The 14,329-nt window shown below is 44.8% G+C and overlaps 1 protein-coding gene across 1 annotated transcript; it reads right to left on the reverse strand.

Annotated features, from left to right (window-relative positions):
- Positions 1-438: 438 nt before the first annotated feature.
- LOC119960762 (probable G-protein coupled receptor 139) lies at positions 439-1,275 on the reverse strand. The gene has a single exon (XM_038788365.1). The coding sequence runs from the start codon at positions 1,273-1,275 to the stop codon at positions 439-441; it is 837 nt and encodes a 278-aa protein (XP_038644293.1).
- Between the last annotated feature and the right edge of the window lie 13,054 nt (positions 1,276-14,329).

A 14,329-nucleotide genomic window follows, 5' to 3' on the forward strand; every position in this document is an offset into this window, starting at 1 on the left:
ACGTATCCACCCTATACCCGTAAACCAACAACCCCCCTTTAACCTTAATTTTTAGGACACTACGGGCAATTTAGCATGGCCAATCCACCTAACCCGCACATCTTTGGACTGTGGGAGGAAACCGGAGCACCCGGAGGAAACCCACGCACACACGGGGAGGACGTGCAGACTCCGCACAGATAGTGACCCAGCCGGGAATCGAACCTGGGACCTTGGAGCTGTGAAGCTTTTATGCTAACCACCATGCTACTGTGCTGCCCCGGTAAATCCCGTGCTGTCATTGGATTGCAGATGTTGGTCAATTTACTGCTGGTTAATTTTATAACAAATAGCTGGTTTTAAAAGTAAAAATTATTTGATCTGCTGATTGGATTTAGTTATATTGGGTGACAATTATAATCAACTTGAAATGGGACAAGGAGAATGGGAGTCCCGTCTTCAGTAATGTTTTCCTCCAAATTTCACTAATTTCCCTAACAGTGTAAAGGGATATTTGATCGAACTGAGCAGCAGGTTTCTGAATTTTCTCTGGGTTATTGTGTAAATAGCTGTGTTGGTGCAGGAGCTCAGAAGCTGCAGCATAATCCCAGCCTCTTGAAAGTCAGGAAAGGTAGTAGATTGGTATCTTCTCCTGAAGGCCGTCGTAATTCTAACGTATATGAAATATATAACTGTCGTTATCCAGAGTAGGATAAAACTACTGGATATTGCAAAGAGTAAAATAATGGATCGTCTCCGGTTCATCAGCTCAGGATCCTTTTCATCCCTGTCACTGCTGTGCTTCCGGAGGCTCATTCGGCCGCGACTGGCTATTAAAATGCGTCTGATGGTGACAATATTAAATAACAAAATCAGAAAGAATGGAATCACTGGGGTTAGCAGCTGCTCAATCCAAGAATATGCTATCCAAATCGGATCAAAGAAAAAATTTGTGGACAGCATGCACCCGAACTGCATCCAGTTGTAATAAGAGGAATACAGGAAGGGCCAGGGAATGTTCTTCAAGCAGAGCAGCGAGCTCACAGTGGTGATGACAACAACAGCAGTTTTCTCGGTGCAGTATTTGGTTTTCAGCTTCTGACAGCAAATGGCCACCAGGCGATCAAAGGTAAAAGAGACAGTCAACCAAACAGAAATGTCGATTGCAGCGGGAGACATGAAGAGAATGAATCTGCAAACGGGAGTGTGGAGCAGGAATGTGTTAATCCAATATATTGTAGCAATGCGATGTAAGATTACATTCCAGACGATAACCATGAGATCGGCTGCCGCCATAGCCACCAGATAGAGGGTGATGCATTTGGAGAGGCCACAATTTTTGAAAGAGAGGATTACGATTGTAACGATGTTCACTGTGAGAAGTAGAATAGAAACCAGTCATAATAATAATGTCACAAGCAGGCGCACATTAACACTGCGATGAGGATACTTTGGAAGTCGCCACATGTTTCGGTACACAGAGAGAAAATTCAGAAAGTCAAATTCAGATGTAACAGGCAGATATATCGGGACTTGTGGGAAGAAATTGTCGCACCCGGAGGAAACCCACGTCGACATGGGGGGACCGTGCAGACTCCACACAGACGGTGACCCACACCGGGAATCGAACCTGGGACCCTGGAGCTGTGAAGCAACAGTCTTGAACACTGTTTCCTCAGAGAGTAGTAAGTAGTAAGGCCGTGGAATGCCCTGCCTGCAACAGTAGTGGACTCGCCAACATTAAGGGCATTTAAATGGTCATTGAATAAACATATGGATGTTAAGTGAATAGCGGAGATGGGCTTTGGAGTGGTTTCATAGGTCGGCGCAACATCGAGGGCCGAAATGCTTGTACTGGGCAGTAATGTTCTATATTCTATGCTCTGTGCTACCGCCAGGTTATAGTCGATGCTGGTGATAATGCCAAAAGAACGGCGCGGTCGCATAGTGGTCACAGCGCCAGCGTCAAGGGTTAGATTCCCGGCTTGGATCACTGTCTGTGCGGAGACTGCACGCTCTCCCCGTGTCTGCGTCGATTTCATCCAGGTGCTCCGGTTTCCTTCCACTGTCCAAAGATGTACAGGTTAGGTGGATTAGCCGTGCTAAATTGCCCTTAGTGTCCAAAAAGGGTTAGGAGGGGTTACTGGGTTGCAGAGATAGTATGGAGACGTCGGGCTAAGTGCGGTGCTCTCTCCAAGGGCCAGTGCAGTCTCGACGGGCTGAACGGCCTCCTTACGCACTGTAAAGTCTGAGATTATATATCATTTTATGATTCTGTAACTGGTCAACACTCAATATAGAACAACTGCTACAATCAGGTTTATTTGAAGTTCCATATACTGATATCCAAACCCCGGCGTTCTGCGATCATCTACTGAATATACGGGGCTTGGTGTTGTCGCGCATTGTGGATTATCAGCTCTGAGCTGGAATGCTATGTTTGAGACTTCAGATGGCGTTGAATTAACTGTTTCAATGGATACATTAAAACTGGGGACAAAGCCAAGTTGGAAAGCCGATAATGTCCAAGTTTAATGGTTTGACGGGGCAGAAAATAAGAATGATGACCAGATCGGCAGGGAACAAATCAATAATAAAAATGAGCTGTGTGATCAACCGCTCTGGAAAGGTGATAGGAAAGGTAGCAGAAAGGAGCAGATAGAAAACGCTGCGCTACATTTGAAAGGCAAAACATAATTAAACATGAAGCTGGTCGGAGGTAAGAGAATCCAAAGGGGGGAAAATGGCGTTGCAGAATATCTGACAAATATAAACAATCAGAAGAAACCATATCAAAAAGCCAATGTCTGTGAATAAATAAAATATCAGCACTGTAATGCAGTAGGACAAAGGACGCATTCACAGATCAGCTACAATGAGTTTTCCAGATCAGATAGTTATTCTAATGTTCAAACTGAAGAACGTTAAAAAATCATCACCATGTTTAACTCAAAATTGAAGGGCAACACAATACATTTGACCGTTTTTGAAAATTAAACAGAAACAAGTTCAATATTTTAAGAATAAAAGTAATTTACCAGGTGCACCGACCGTTGCGAGTATAGGATAGTACACAGCCGCTGACTCGAAAGATTTTGTCCAACGCATTTTCTGTGCCAAGGACTCGTGCTGGTGTTGGTGAAGATACTACCCCCTGGTGTTTGACACAGTAAAGTACCATGAACGGTGTATATATATTAAACTGGATGCTTACTGATGCGACGTCTATCCATCCCTAATGATGTTCTTTACAGGTTGCTCAACAAACAAGTTACTGACAGCAGCTGCGCTCTCACTGTCAGTCTCATTGGGAATTACATCACAATCTTAGGATCAGGCTCGAAACTCTAAGATGACGGCTATAGTTAACTATACAATGTTGCTTATTTCAAAACCAGGGCGATCAACACCGTTTCTGCATTTGAATACTGGGCACGTATTGCCCATTCCCTCCCATCATCCCCTCACTCACAATGTCGCGGTCACAGTCCTTATTCTTATTAAAGATTCCTCGTCTCTGTACCTTTCAGTTTCCCCAGATTATTGTTCTCTGGTCCTTCCGCATTCATGTGTCCAAATATATTTTCGCTCATCTTCTGTTTCCCTTTTACAGAAAATCTATTTCACTTTGCCCCATCTTCAATTTACCTCCACTCTTTGAGTCACTTCTATTTGTTTGTGGCTCTAATTCTCACATCCCTTATCGGCTCTGCCCTGCTCACGCTACAATAACTTGGAAGACAAGTGGTGAGGATGGAACAGAGTTACAGAGGGACATAGACAGATTGGGCGAATGAACATAGGCTTGGCAAATGGAATATCATGTCGGGAAATGTGATGTTATACATTGCTGGGAAGAATAAAGGTCCTCAATATTTTTCAAATGAAGAAAGACAGTAGAAATATGCGGCGCAGAGGAGTTTCATGAGAGGTGTGGTTCCTTGTGAATCAGACATTAAAAGCCAGCATGCAAGTTGAGCAGGTCATAGGTGCGTAGAATGGAATGCTGGTCTTTGTTTCTCAGGAAGGTTAGCACACAAACAGGGATGTCTTGTTGCACCTGGACAAGGCACTGATTTGATACAACACAGTTAGTGGTTCCAGCTGATGGCACTGGATTCAGTGTTATGTCAGGCAGAGCGAGGCCATAAAGAGACTTAAACACACTTGTTGGAATGTAACATTCTTGATTCTGTTTTTCTTTGTGCCTGGGGAGTTTCAATATAGGTCAGTGAAAATATTGACCACCGAAATCGTTGTTTCAAGTGATATAGATGTGCAGATATATTGGCTCAGTTACAATTCATCAGAGTGGTGGGACGAAACAAGGTGCATTGATTTGGCCAGGAGCTGCAACATGGTGGAGATAGGAACTTCGGAGATTTAGTTACTGTATTGTTTCTGAGTGTAATTAAATAATTCCCCCCCCCCCCCCAGAATAATAAGTATTAAATGTCAGCTCAGAGGAAGATGTAGTCAATTCAGACACTCCAAATTATTCCATCCAACATCATGACCTATCACCGCTCTTTGTCTCTGTGATACATTTAATGATTGTCTTAAGTCTGTTTGCATTCGCACCGAACGTTCAATGTACTTAGTTTCTAGTAATAAAGCTAACACCTCCCTGAACCCACGCACGAAATCTATATTATAAGAACATAGGTCCATTGGATATAGGAATATAATTAGGCCATTCGCCCATCGAGTCTGCTCCACCATTCAATCATGGTTGTTATCTTTCTTACATCCCTTGACTTCCTTCTTAATCAAGAACCTATCTATCGCTGTCTTCAAGACACAGTGGTTTGGCCTCCACAGCCTTCTGCGGCAAAAAGTTCCAGATTCACCACCATCTGGCTGAAGAAATAACTCGTCTTCAAAGTTTTATAATATCGTCCCTTTAGCCTGATAGTGTGCCCTGAGGTTCTAGTTTTTCCGACCAAGGTAAAATCCCCTCAATGACCACTCTATCCAGGCCACTGGTTATTCTGTAAGTTTCAATAAGATCACCCTCATCATTATAAACTCCAACGAGTACAGATCCAGTGTCCCCAACTGCACCAGACGGCAGGCTCTCCATTCCAGCGATCATTCTTGTGAACGTCTTGTGGACTGCTTCCAAGACAAACACACCCTGCCTAAGATACTGGGCCCCAAACTGCTCACAATACTAATGGGGTCTGACCATAACCTTATACATGCACAGAAGTACACCACTGCTCTCGTATTCTAACCTCTGAATATCAATGCTAACATTGCATTTGCCTTCCTAACTACGGACTGAACTTGTTAAGATAAACTTCGGCTGGGACATGTGCCTCTCATTTTCTCAGCATTTCTCCATTTAGAAAATAGTCTATGCCTTCATTCCACCGACCAAAGTGCATGACCTCACGCTTTTCCCCATTTATTCAATCTGTTACTTTTTCACCCGCCTGCTAGCCTGTCCAAGACCTTCTGTCGCACCCTGTTCCCTCAACACTACCTGTTCCTTCGCATACTTTTCTCTGATAATCGATTTCATATTGATTATCTTCCTTATCCTATTATATTCCTTTGGGCAGCACGGTAGCATTGTGTATACCACAATTGCTGCACAGCTCCAGGGTCCCAGGTTCGATTCCCGGCTTGGGGCACTGTCTGCGCGGAGTCTGCACATCCTCTCCATGTGTGCGTGGGATTCCTCCGGGTGCTCCGGTTTCCTCCCACAGTCCAAAGATGTGCAGGTTAGGTGGATTGGCCATGTTAAATTGCCCTTAGTGTCCAAAATTGCCCTTAGTGTTGGATAGGGTTACTGGTTTATGAGGATCGGGTGGAGGTGTTGACCTCGAGTAGGGTGCTCTTTCCAAGAGCCGTTGCAGACTCGATGGGCCGAATGGCCTCCTTCTGCACTGCAAATTATATGATAATCTATGAAATTATATCTTGTTCCATCTTCAGGGCTTCATGGGAAACATTCAAAGTCTCTGAATTATCTCCAGGCAAAGCACTTTCATAATGGATCTGTGGTATTAACTGAAAGAATTAATGTTGGTCATAAATTCTGGTGTTTGCAATTGGACATTACACTGGAAGGGATGAATAGCCGGCTATGTATGAATACCTCTCGTAATGTTAATTGCGTTGTTGCCAAATGAATATCACGCTTTTGTGTGAAACAACAGTTTAAATTGGCAACTTTAGCATTATGATGCCTCTTTTGAGTCTGTCAAACAAAATCCATCACGTTATACTACCAGATATTAAACCTTAGCTGACGTCCCTCCGTCTCCTACGCCCCGTGGAGTCTGTTGCCATCTTCCTCATCCTCACTTTTATACATTTTACATTTGCCAATTCTAGTCGAATTGAGAGTTGAATAAGAAGATATTATGGCAGAGCAGGGAATTAGACAGGTGGAGAGAAGAAAGGAAGAATATTGAGAGGAAAGGAAAGTACACAAGATAAATGGAATGATATGGGAGGAGATTGAAATAGTGCAGCATGTCGGGAAGCTGACCGAGTGGATTGTTGGCAATTGAAGAGTGGCTGGCAGGTAAAGTAAGGAGTGGAAACTGAGAGGTTGAAAAAAATTTGTGGAGATTGAAGGCGGAAAAAGAGATGAGAGATTAGAGGAACAGCACAGAAATGTGAAGAAGTGAAAGTAGTGGAGGGTAATTTAAGGTGTGGAGAGGGAAGTCAGTGTAGAAAACGTGGAGTATTACATTTGCAATGAAAGAGGAAAGAAGACCATAAGTCACAGTAGCAGAATTGGGCAACTTGTCCCATCGAGTCTGCCCCGCCATTCAATCATGGCTGATGCTTTCTCATCCCCATTCTCCTGCCTTCTACCCATAACCCCTGATCCCCTTATTAATCAAAAACCTATCTATCTCAACCTTAAAGACATTCAGTGAAATGGCCTCCAGAGCTTTCTGCGGGAAGGAGTTCCAATGATTCGCCACCCTCTGGCTGAAGAAATTCTTCCTCATCTCTGTTTTGAAAGATCGTCCCTTCAGTGTGAGATGGTGTCCTCTGGTTCTAGTTTTTCCTACAATTGGAAACATCCTCCCCACGTCCACTCCAGACGCCTCGCAGTATCCTATAAGTTTCAATAAGATCCCCTTTCATCCTTCTGAACTCCAATGTGTACATACCCAGAGTCCTCAAATGTTCCTCATACGACAAGTTGTCCATTCAAGGGATCATTCATGTGAACATCCTCTGGACTCTTTCCAAGGCCTGCACATCCTTCCTTAGATACGGGGCCCAAAACCGCTCACAAATACTTAAAATAGGGTCTGAACAGAGACTGATAGAGTCTCAGAAGTACATCCCTGGTCTTGTATTCTAGCCCACTTGACATGAATGCTAACGTTGCATCCGTATTCTCAACTGTCCACTGAACCTGCACGTTAACCTTAACCAATTAAGAGAATCGTGAACATGGACTCCCAAGTCCCTTTGTGCTTTTGTTTTCCGAAGCATTTCCCCTTTTAGAAAATAGTCCATGTATGAATTACTCCTTCCAAAGTGCATAACCTCACACTTTTCCACATTGTATTTCATTTGTCAGTTCATTGCCCAGTCCCCTTGCCTGCCCTTCTGCAGCCCCGTTGCTTCCTCAATACTACCTGTTCCTCTCAGTGTCTTTGTATCATGTGCAAACTTAGCAACAGTGCGTTCACTACCTTCTTCCAGATCATTAATGTATATTGTAAAAATTTGGCACCACCAGTCATAATGAGGAGGAATCAGCAGATTAGGAAAGAAGCAGCATGCATCTCATTCAAGGACAGTTTTTCTGTTTTGAAAACGCTGGAAACGACGTTTCATCTGGGAATGCACGAGGAACAATGTCATTGCGCTGTGAGAAGTGCAATGGGCGTTTGTGCTGCCGTATCTCTGAGTCCAGGGTCGCATTTGACCTGACTGGTGCCAGTGTCATGAATGTCGGCAAACCCTTGTAGGCCATACTGAAGGGGGAGTGGGAACCGACAGAGGTCGTGGGTTACGTTGGTACCAACGACAGAGATAGAAAAATGGACGAGATCCTGCATCATGAATTTACGGTTTTCGGAGCAGATTGAAAAGAATGATGTCAGAGGTTAATGTCTCCAGATCCTTGACAGCGAGGATTGGATGAAGGGGGGTATAGCATATGAGTGGTTGAGACAGAGATGGTGTAGGCAAGTAGGCTTTAGTTTCCCGGCCACTGATTCCATTCCTGGGCCATGCACTACCTTTAAACCTCGGATGAGTTGCACCCGATTCGGAATGGAATCTGCACCTTTGCGGCTGGTTTTTTGAGGCTTTTCCAGGGTGTGCCAACTGGATTGTCTATGGGAATGGGTGACAGTGTGCAGGTTCAGTAAGGGGTCACACATAGATATATACAGAAATAAAAACAAGTCAGTCTGGACGGGAGAGCAAAGATAAACGTGCTAGGACACAAGGGAATCCAAGAATGTACAGTTTAGTTTACTAGGCTACAATCAATGCGCAGCGTATTGATTGACCCATGCTTGTCATCTCCCTGGAACGAAGGAGGTTGAGGGGCGACCTGATAAAGGTCCACAACATTATGTGAGGCATAGACAGAGTGGATATTCAGAGACATTTTCCCAGTGTAGAGTGGTCAATTACTCTGTGTCATAGGCTTAAAGTGCGAGGGGCATGGCTCAGAGGAGATGTACGAGGAAAGTTTTTTACACAGAGGGTAGTGGGTGCCTGGGACCCGCTGCCGAAGGAGGTGGTGGAAACAGGGACGATAGTGATGTTCAAGGGGCATCTTGACAAATACATGAATAGGATGGGAATGACAATCCTGATTCTTTTGCTGCCCGTCTGGGCTCAATAAAATTTGAGACGCATTTGCAGGTATCAATTATTGTTTATTTTTAGCAGCTAGCTTGGTGACTCATTCTATTGGTAGAGCAGAACACCACCAGTCTCCTGCCTCTTCAACAGCCAGAGTAGAGGGCAAAGGCACACTACATCTCATTTCATATACATTCAAGTTGCATTAGGTTTCACAAACATACGACCAAATAAGGCAACGGCACAAATGCAAAGCTTCCATAGGCTTTCCCCGCATTCTTTAACCTGGTCTGAGGCCCCTTTTCCCAGTATCCCTGGCAACAAAGAAATGGACTTAGTGGCTCCCCATCCCCCTCTTCCTGCCTTGAATCCCAGTTGATGTTTAAAAGTCCACTAACCTAATTCCTTATTCTACTGCAGTAAAATGTTATTCCTAACTTGGCCTAACGACCCATTATGCCTTTCCGTTTATTTCCTCTTTCTCTCCTTTTATCATTTCATGATAACCTATTGGTCCAATCCCTAGCTGTGCTCAGGATTCCCCTTTATTAGAATTCTGCTGAAACTACCCCCACGCAGAGGGGCAGGGGATTGTGGGAGGGAATAGAGTTCCGATAGCGATTTGGCGGGGAAATGGAGGTGACAAAACAGTGGTCGCTATGCCATTAAAAAAGCAGTATCCTTGATCCGTATACAGGATAGCATCACAATCAGTATAACGGTTGAGCAGGAATGCCCCAGTAGCCCAGTTTATCCAGCTTTAGAACGGAGAGAGGTGTGAGGGAGAGTATAGAGGGAGGAGCGTTAGAATGGAGAGAGGAGAAAAAGGAGAGTGTTGTGGGAGAGCATGAAAAGGAGCGAGTGGAACAAAGATGGCAGACAGAGAACAGAGAGAGGGTAGCGAAATGAAATTAAATTAAATGAAAATCGCTTATTGTCACAAGTAGGCTTCAAGTGAATTTCCTGTGAAAAGCAACTATTCGCCACATTCGCCTGTTCGAGGAGGCTGGTACCGGAATTGAACCGTGCTGCGGGTCTGCTTGGTCTACTTTCAAAGCCAGTAATTTAGCCCTGTGCTAAATCAGCCCCAGTGGGGAGATGGAGAGAGGAGAAAAAAGAGAGACGTTGTAGGGGGTGAGGGGAGAGAGATGGAAGGACTGAGAGAAGAGGAGAGGTGAGAGGCGAGAGCTGAGTGAGAGGGGGAGTCATTGGAGTGACAGGAGATAAGGTAGAGTGGGGACAGAGATGAGAAATGGGGAGAACAAGGAGACGGAGGGGAGAGTGGGGAGATGTGAAACGGGAGGGAACTGAGAGAGGAGAGAGAGGCGGGACAGATCGAAGCGGGATGGGAGAGAGCGAAGCGCGAGGGGAGAGGGAGAGAATGGAGAGAGAAGAGAGGGGGGAGAAAGGGGAGGGAGATTTAACAGACAAACTAGATAGTCAGGAGCATTTTCCGAGGGTGGAAGCTTCAATTCATAGATTTTATGTGCGAGGTGCGACGGTTAGTGGTGATGTGCGAGGGAGGTTTTTGAAACAGAGAATAGTGGGAGCCTGGAACTGGCTGCGGCAGAAGGCTGTGGAAGAAGCAACGCTAGTGATGTTTTGCAGTGACAAATATATGAACAGGATCAGAATAGAGGGAAAGCGAACGCGGAAGTGTAGAACCTTTTGGGTTACACAGGCCGTATGGACAGCACAGTCTTGGAGGTATGGATTTGTTTACTGTCACGTGTACCGAGGTACAGTGCAAAGTATTTTTCTGACAGCCGATCAACAGATCATTCAGTACATGAGAAAAAAAGAGAATCGAACAAAATTTAAGAAAATACAAGAAAATACATAATAGGGCAACACAAGATACACAATGTGACTACATAAGCTTTGGCATGGGATAAGCAGACAGGGTGCAGTGTTAATGGGGTCAGTCAATAAGAGGGTCATTTAGGAGTCTGGTGACAGTGGGGAAGAAGCTGTTTTTGAATCTGTTTGTGCGTGTTCTCAGACTTCTGTATCTCCCGATGAAAGAAGTTGGAAAAGTGAGTAAGCCGGGTGGGAGGGATCCTTGATTATGCTGCCCGCTTTCCCCAGGCAGCGGGAGGTGTAGATGGAGTCCATGGATTGGAGGCAGATTTATGCGATGGACTGGGCGGTATTCACGACTCTCTGAGGTTCCTTGCGGTCCTGAACCGAGCAGTTGCCATACCAGGCTGTGATGCAGCCCGAAAGGATGCTTTAGAACATAGAACACAGAACAGTACAGCACAGAACAGCACAGAACAGGCCCTTCCGCCCTCGATGTTGTGCCGAGCAATGATCACCCGACTCAAACCCACGTATACACCCTATACCCGTAACCCAACAACCCACCCCTGAACCTTACTTTTTAGGACACTACGGGCAATTTAGCATGGCCAACCCACCTAACCCGCACATCTTTGGACTGTGGGAGGAAACCGGAGCACCCGGAGGAAACCCACGCACACACGGGGAGGACGTGCAGACTCCGCACAGACAGTGACCCAGCCGGGAATCGAAACTGGGACCCTGGAGCTGTGAAGCATTTATGCTAACCACCATGCTAACGTGTTGCCCCAGGGCTTTCTATGGTGCATCTGTAAACGTTGGTAAGGGTGAATGTGGACATGCCAAATTTCCTTAGTTTCCTGAGGACGTCCTGATAACGTCGACGTGGGTGGCCCAGGACAGATGTTTGGTGATGTGCACCCCTAGGAATTTGAAAGTGCTAACCATCTGCACCTCGGTCTCATTGATGCAAACAGGGGTTTGTACAGGGCCGAAGTTCCTTTGTTCTTTGTTCTACGCATTTCGAATGATTGGGAGAAACTGCAGTTTCCTGTTAGCAATGGCGTAATTTTGTGCAGATTGAGATGAGGAAAGGCGGACTTAGGTCACCAGCAGCGGTTTCTCCTGAGCAGGAAACACGTTGACATGTATTTCACAACTACAGCAGGCGCTGCAGCCCCTGCAGGAAACCTGACCAGCTGGAGCGGACGCTTCAGCGGTCTCGTGACGGACATTCGGGGGCCCAGAGGCTCTCGTAACCACGGCTGGGTAACAGTCTGTTTTAACTCGGCTGCCCTCTCGGAATTGCGGGTGGGGTTGGTACATACGTTAGGGAAGCAATTGCAGCTTAGGACATTGTGACCGACATTGAACTACTCAACCAAAAATGCCCCCTCGGTGAACCGAAAGACAAGACAAAATGTTCTACACCCTTTGCAAATAATCTTACCAACATAAAAGCATATTGTCTGAAAATTGCAGAGGGACTCTTGTTCACAACAACACACAGTAAGAAGTCTTACAACACCAGGTTAAAGTCCAACAGGTTTGTTTCAAACACGAGCTTTCGGAGCACGGCTCCTTCTTCAGGTGAATGAAGAAGGAGCCGTGCTCCGAAAGCTCGTGTTTGAAACAAACCTGTTGGACTTTAACCTGGTGTTGTAAGACTTCTTACTGTGCTCACCCCAGTCCAACGCCGGCATCTCCACGTCATCACAACAACACAGAGAACGGCAGCATGGCAACACAAGTGGGCAACGCGGTGGCTTCACAGCGCCAGCGTCCCAGGTTCGATTCCCCGCTGGGTCACTGCCTGTGTGGAGATTGCATGGTCTCCCGGTGTGTGCCTGGATTTCCTTTGGGTGCTCTGATTTCATCCCATAGTCCAAAGAAGTACAATTAGTTGAATTGGCCATGATAAATTGCCCTGACTGACCAAAAGGTTTGGAGGGGTTACTGGGTTACGGGGATAGGGTGGAATTGAGAATTTAAGTTGGTCGGTGCAGACTCGATGGGCTGAATGTCCACCTTCTGCACTGTATGTTCTATGCCTATGCAAAGGCACTGTTTTTATCTATAATATGCACAGGGACTGTTATTCTCCGTAATATCCGCAGATGCTGTTATTCTATGCAATATACACAGGGGCTGTTATTCTCTATAATATACACAGGGGCTGTTATTCTCTATAATATACGCAGGGACTGTTATTCTCTATAATATACACAGGGCGGTTATTCTCTATAATATACAGAGGGACTGTTATTCTCTATAATATACACAGGGACTTGTATTCTCTATAACCTACACAGGAACTGTTATTCGCTATAATATACACAGGGGCTGTTATTCTATGCAATATACACAGGGGCTGTTATTATCTGTAATATTGACAGGGACTGTTGACCTCTATAATATGCACAGGGGCTGTTATTCTCTATAATATACACAGGGACTGTTATTTTCTATAATATACACAGGGTCTGTTATTCTCTATAATATACACAGGGACAGTTATTCTCTTTAATATAAACTTGGGCTGTGTTTGTCAATAATATGCACAGGGCCTGTTATTGTCTGTAATATGCACAGGGACTGGTATTCTCTATAACATACACAGGGGCTGTTATTCTCTGTAATATACAGAGGGACTGTCATTCTCTATAATGTACACAGACTGTTATTCCCTGTAATATACACACAGACTGTTAATCTCTATAACATAGAATGGGGCTGTTATTCTCCACAATATACACACAGAGTGTTATTCTCTATAATACATACAGGGGTTCTTATTCTCTATGATATACACAGGACTATTATTCTCTATAATATACACAGGGGCTTTTATTCTCTATAATTTAAACAGGGACTGTTATTCTCCATAATATACACAGGGACTGTTATTCTACATGATATACACAGAGTCTGTTATTCTATATAATATACAAAGGGGCTGTTATTCTCTATAATAAACACAGGGGCTCTTTTGTCAATAATATAGGCCGGGGCTGTTATTCTCTATATAATATACACAGGGACTTGTATTCTCTATAATATACACAGGGAATGTATCTCTCAGATATAAACAAGGTCTGTTATTCTCTATAATATACACAGACTGTTTTTCTCTGTAATATACATAGGGACTTATATTCACTATAATATACACAGGGCAGGGACTGTTAATTTCTATAATATCCACATGGGCTGTTATTTTCTAGAATGTACACAAGGACTGTTATTCTCTACAATGTACATAGGGGCTGTTATTCTGTATATTATACACAGGGGCTGTTATTCTCTATGGTATACACATTGACCTCGGAGTTTATGATCTGACTGTAAACCCCCTGAGCATTTAGCGGAATGGTTTCACTATTGCCAAATTGTGGGCCGTGGAAATTACGTCTCTCTATTTCTCCCTCTCTGGGTGATTTGGAGAAGAAGGTTCAGAAAAGGGTAGCAGTCCGAGAACAAACTTGGCGTCAGAGGAACTGTTTGCCCGAACCCTTTCTCGCAGCTCTATAAAGGGGCTCCGAGCAAGTACCGAGCAGAGGCAGGGAAGGAGTCACAACCACTGTACTCGCAGGGTCGAGGCGCCATCACAGCTGGTCTCCTATTTCAAGAAGCGTTTTTCCTCTTCGGCTGTAGTCTTCGGTTGTGGTCTTCGGTTGTGGTCTTCGATTGTGGTCGTCCATTGCGGTCTTCAATTGGCATTTCGGATTGTGATTTTCAATTGTGG

This window comes from Scyliorhinus canicula, unplaced genomic scaffold, assembly GCF_902713615.1.
Source record: "Scyliorhinus canicula unplaced genomic scaffold, sScyCan1.1, whole genome shotgun sequence".
NCBI classification, from domain to species: Eukaryota; Metazoa; Chordata; class Chondrichthyes; order Carcharhiniformes; family Scyliorhinidae; genus Scyliorhinus; species Scyliorhinus canicula.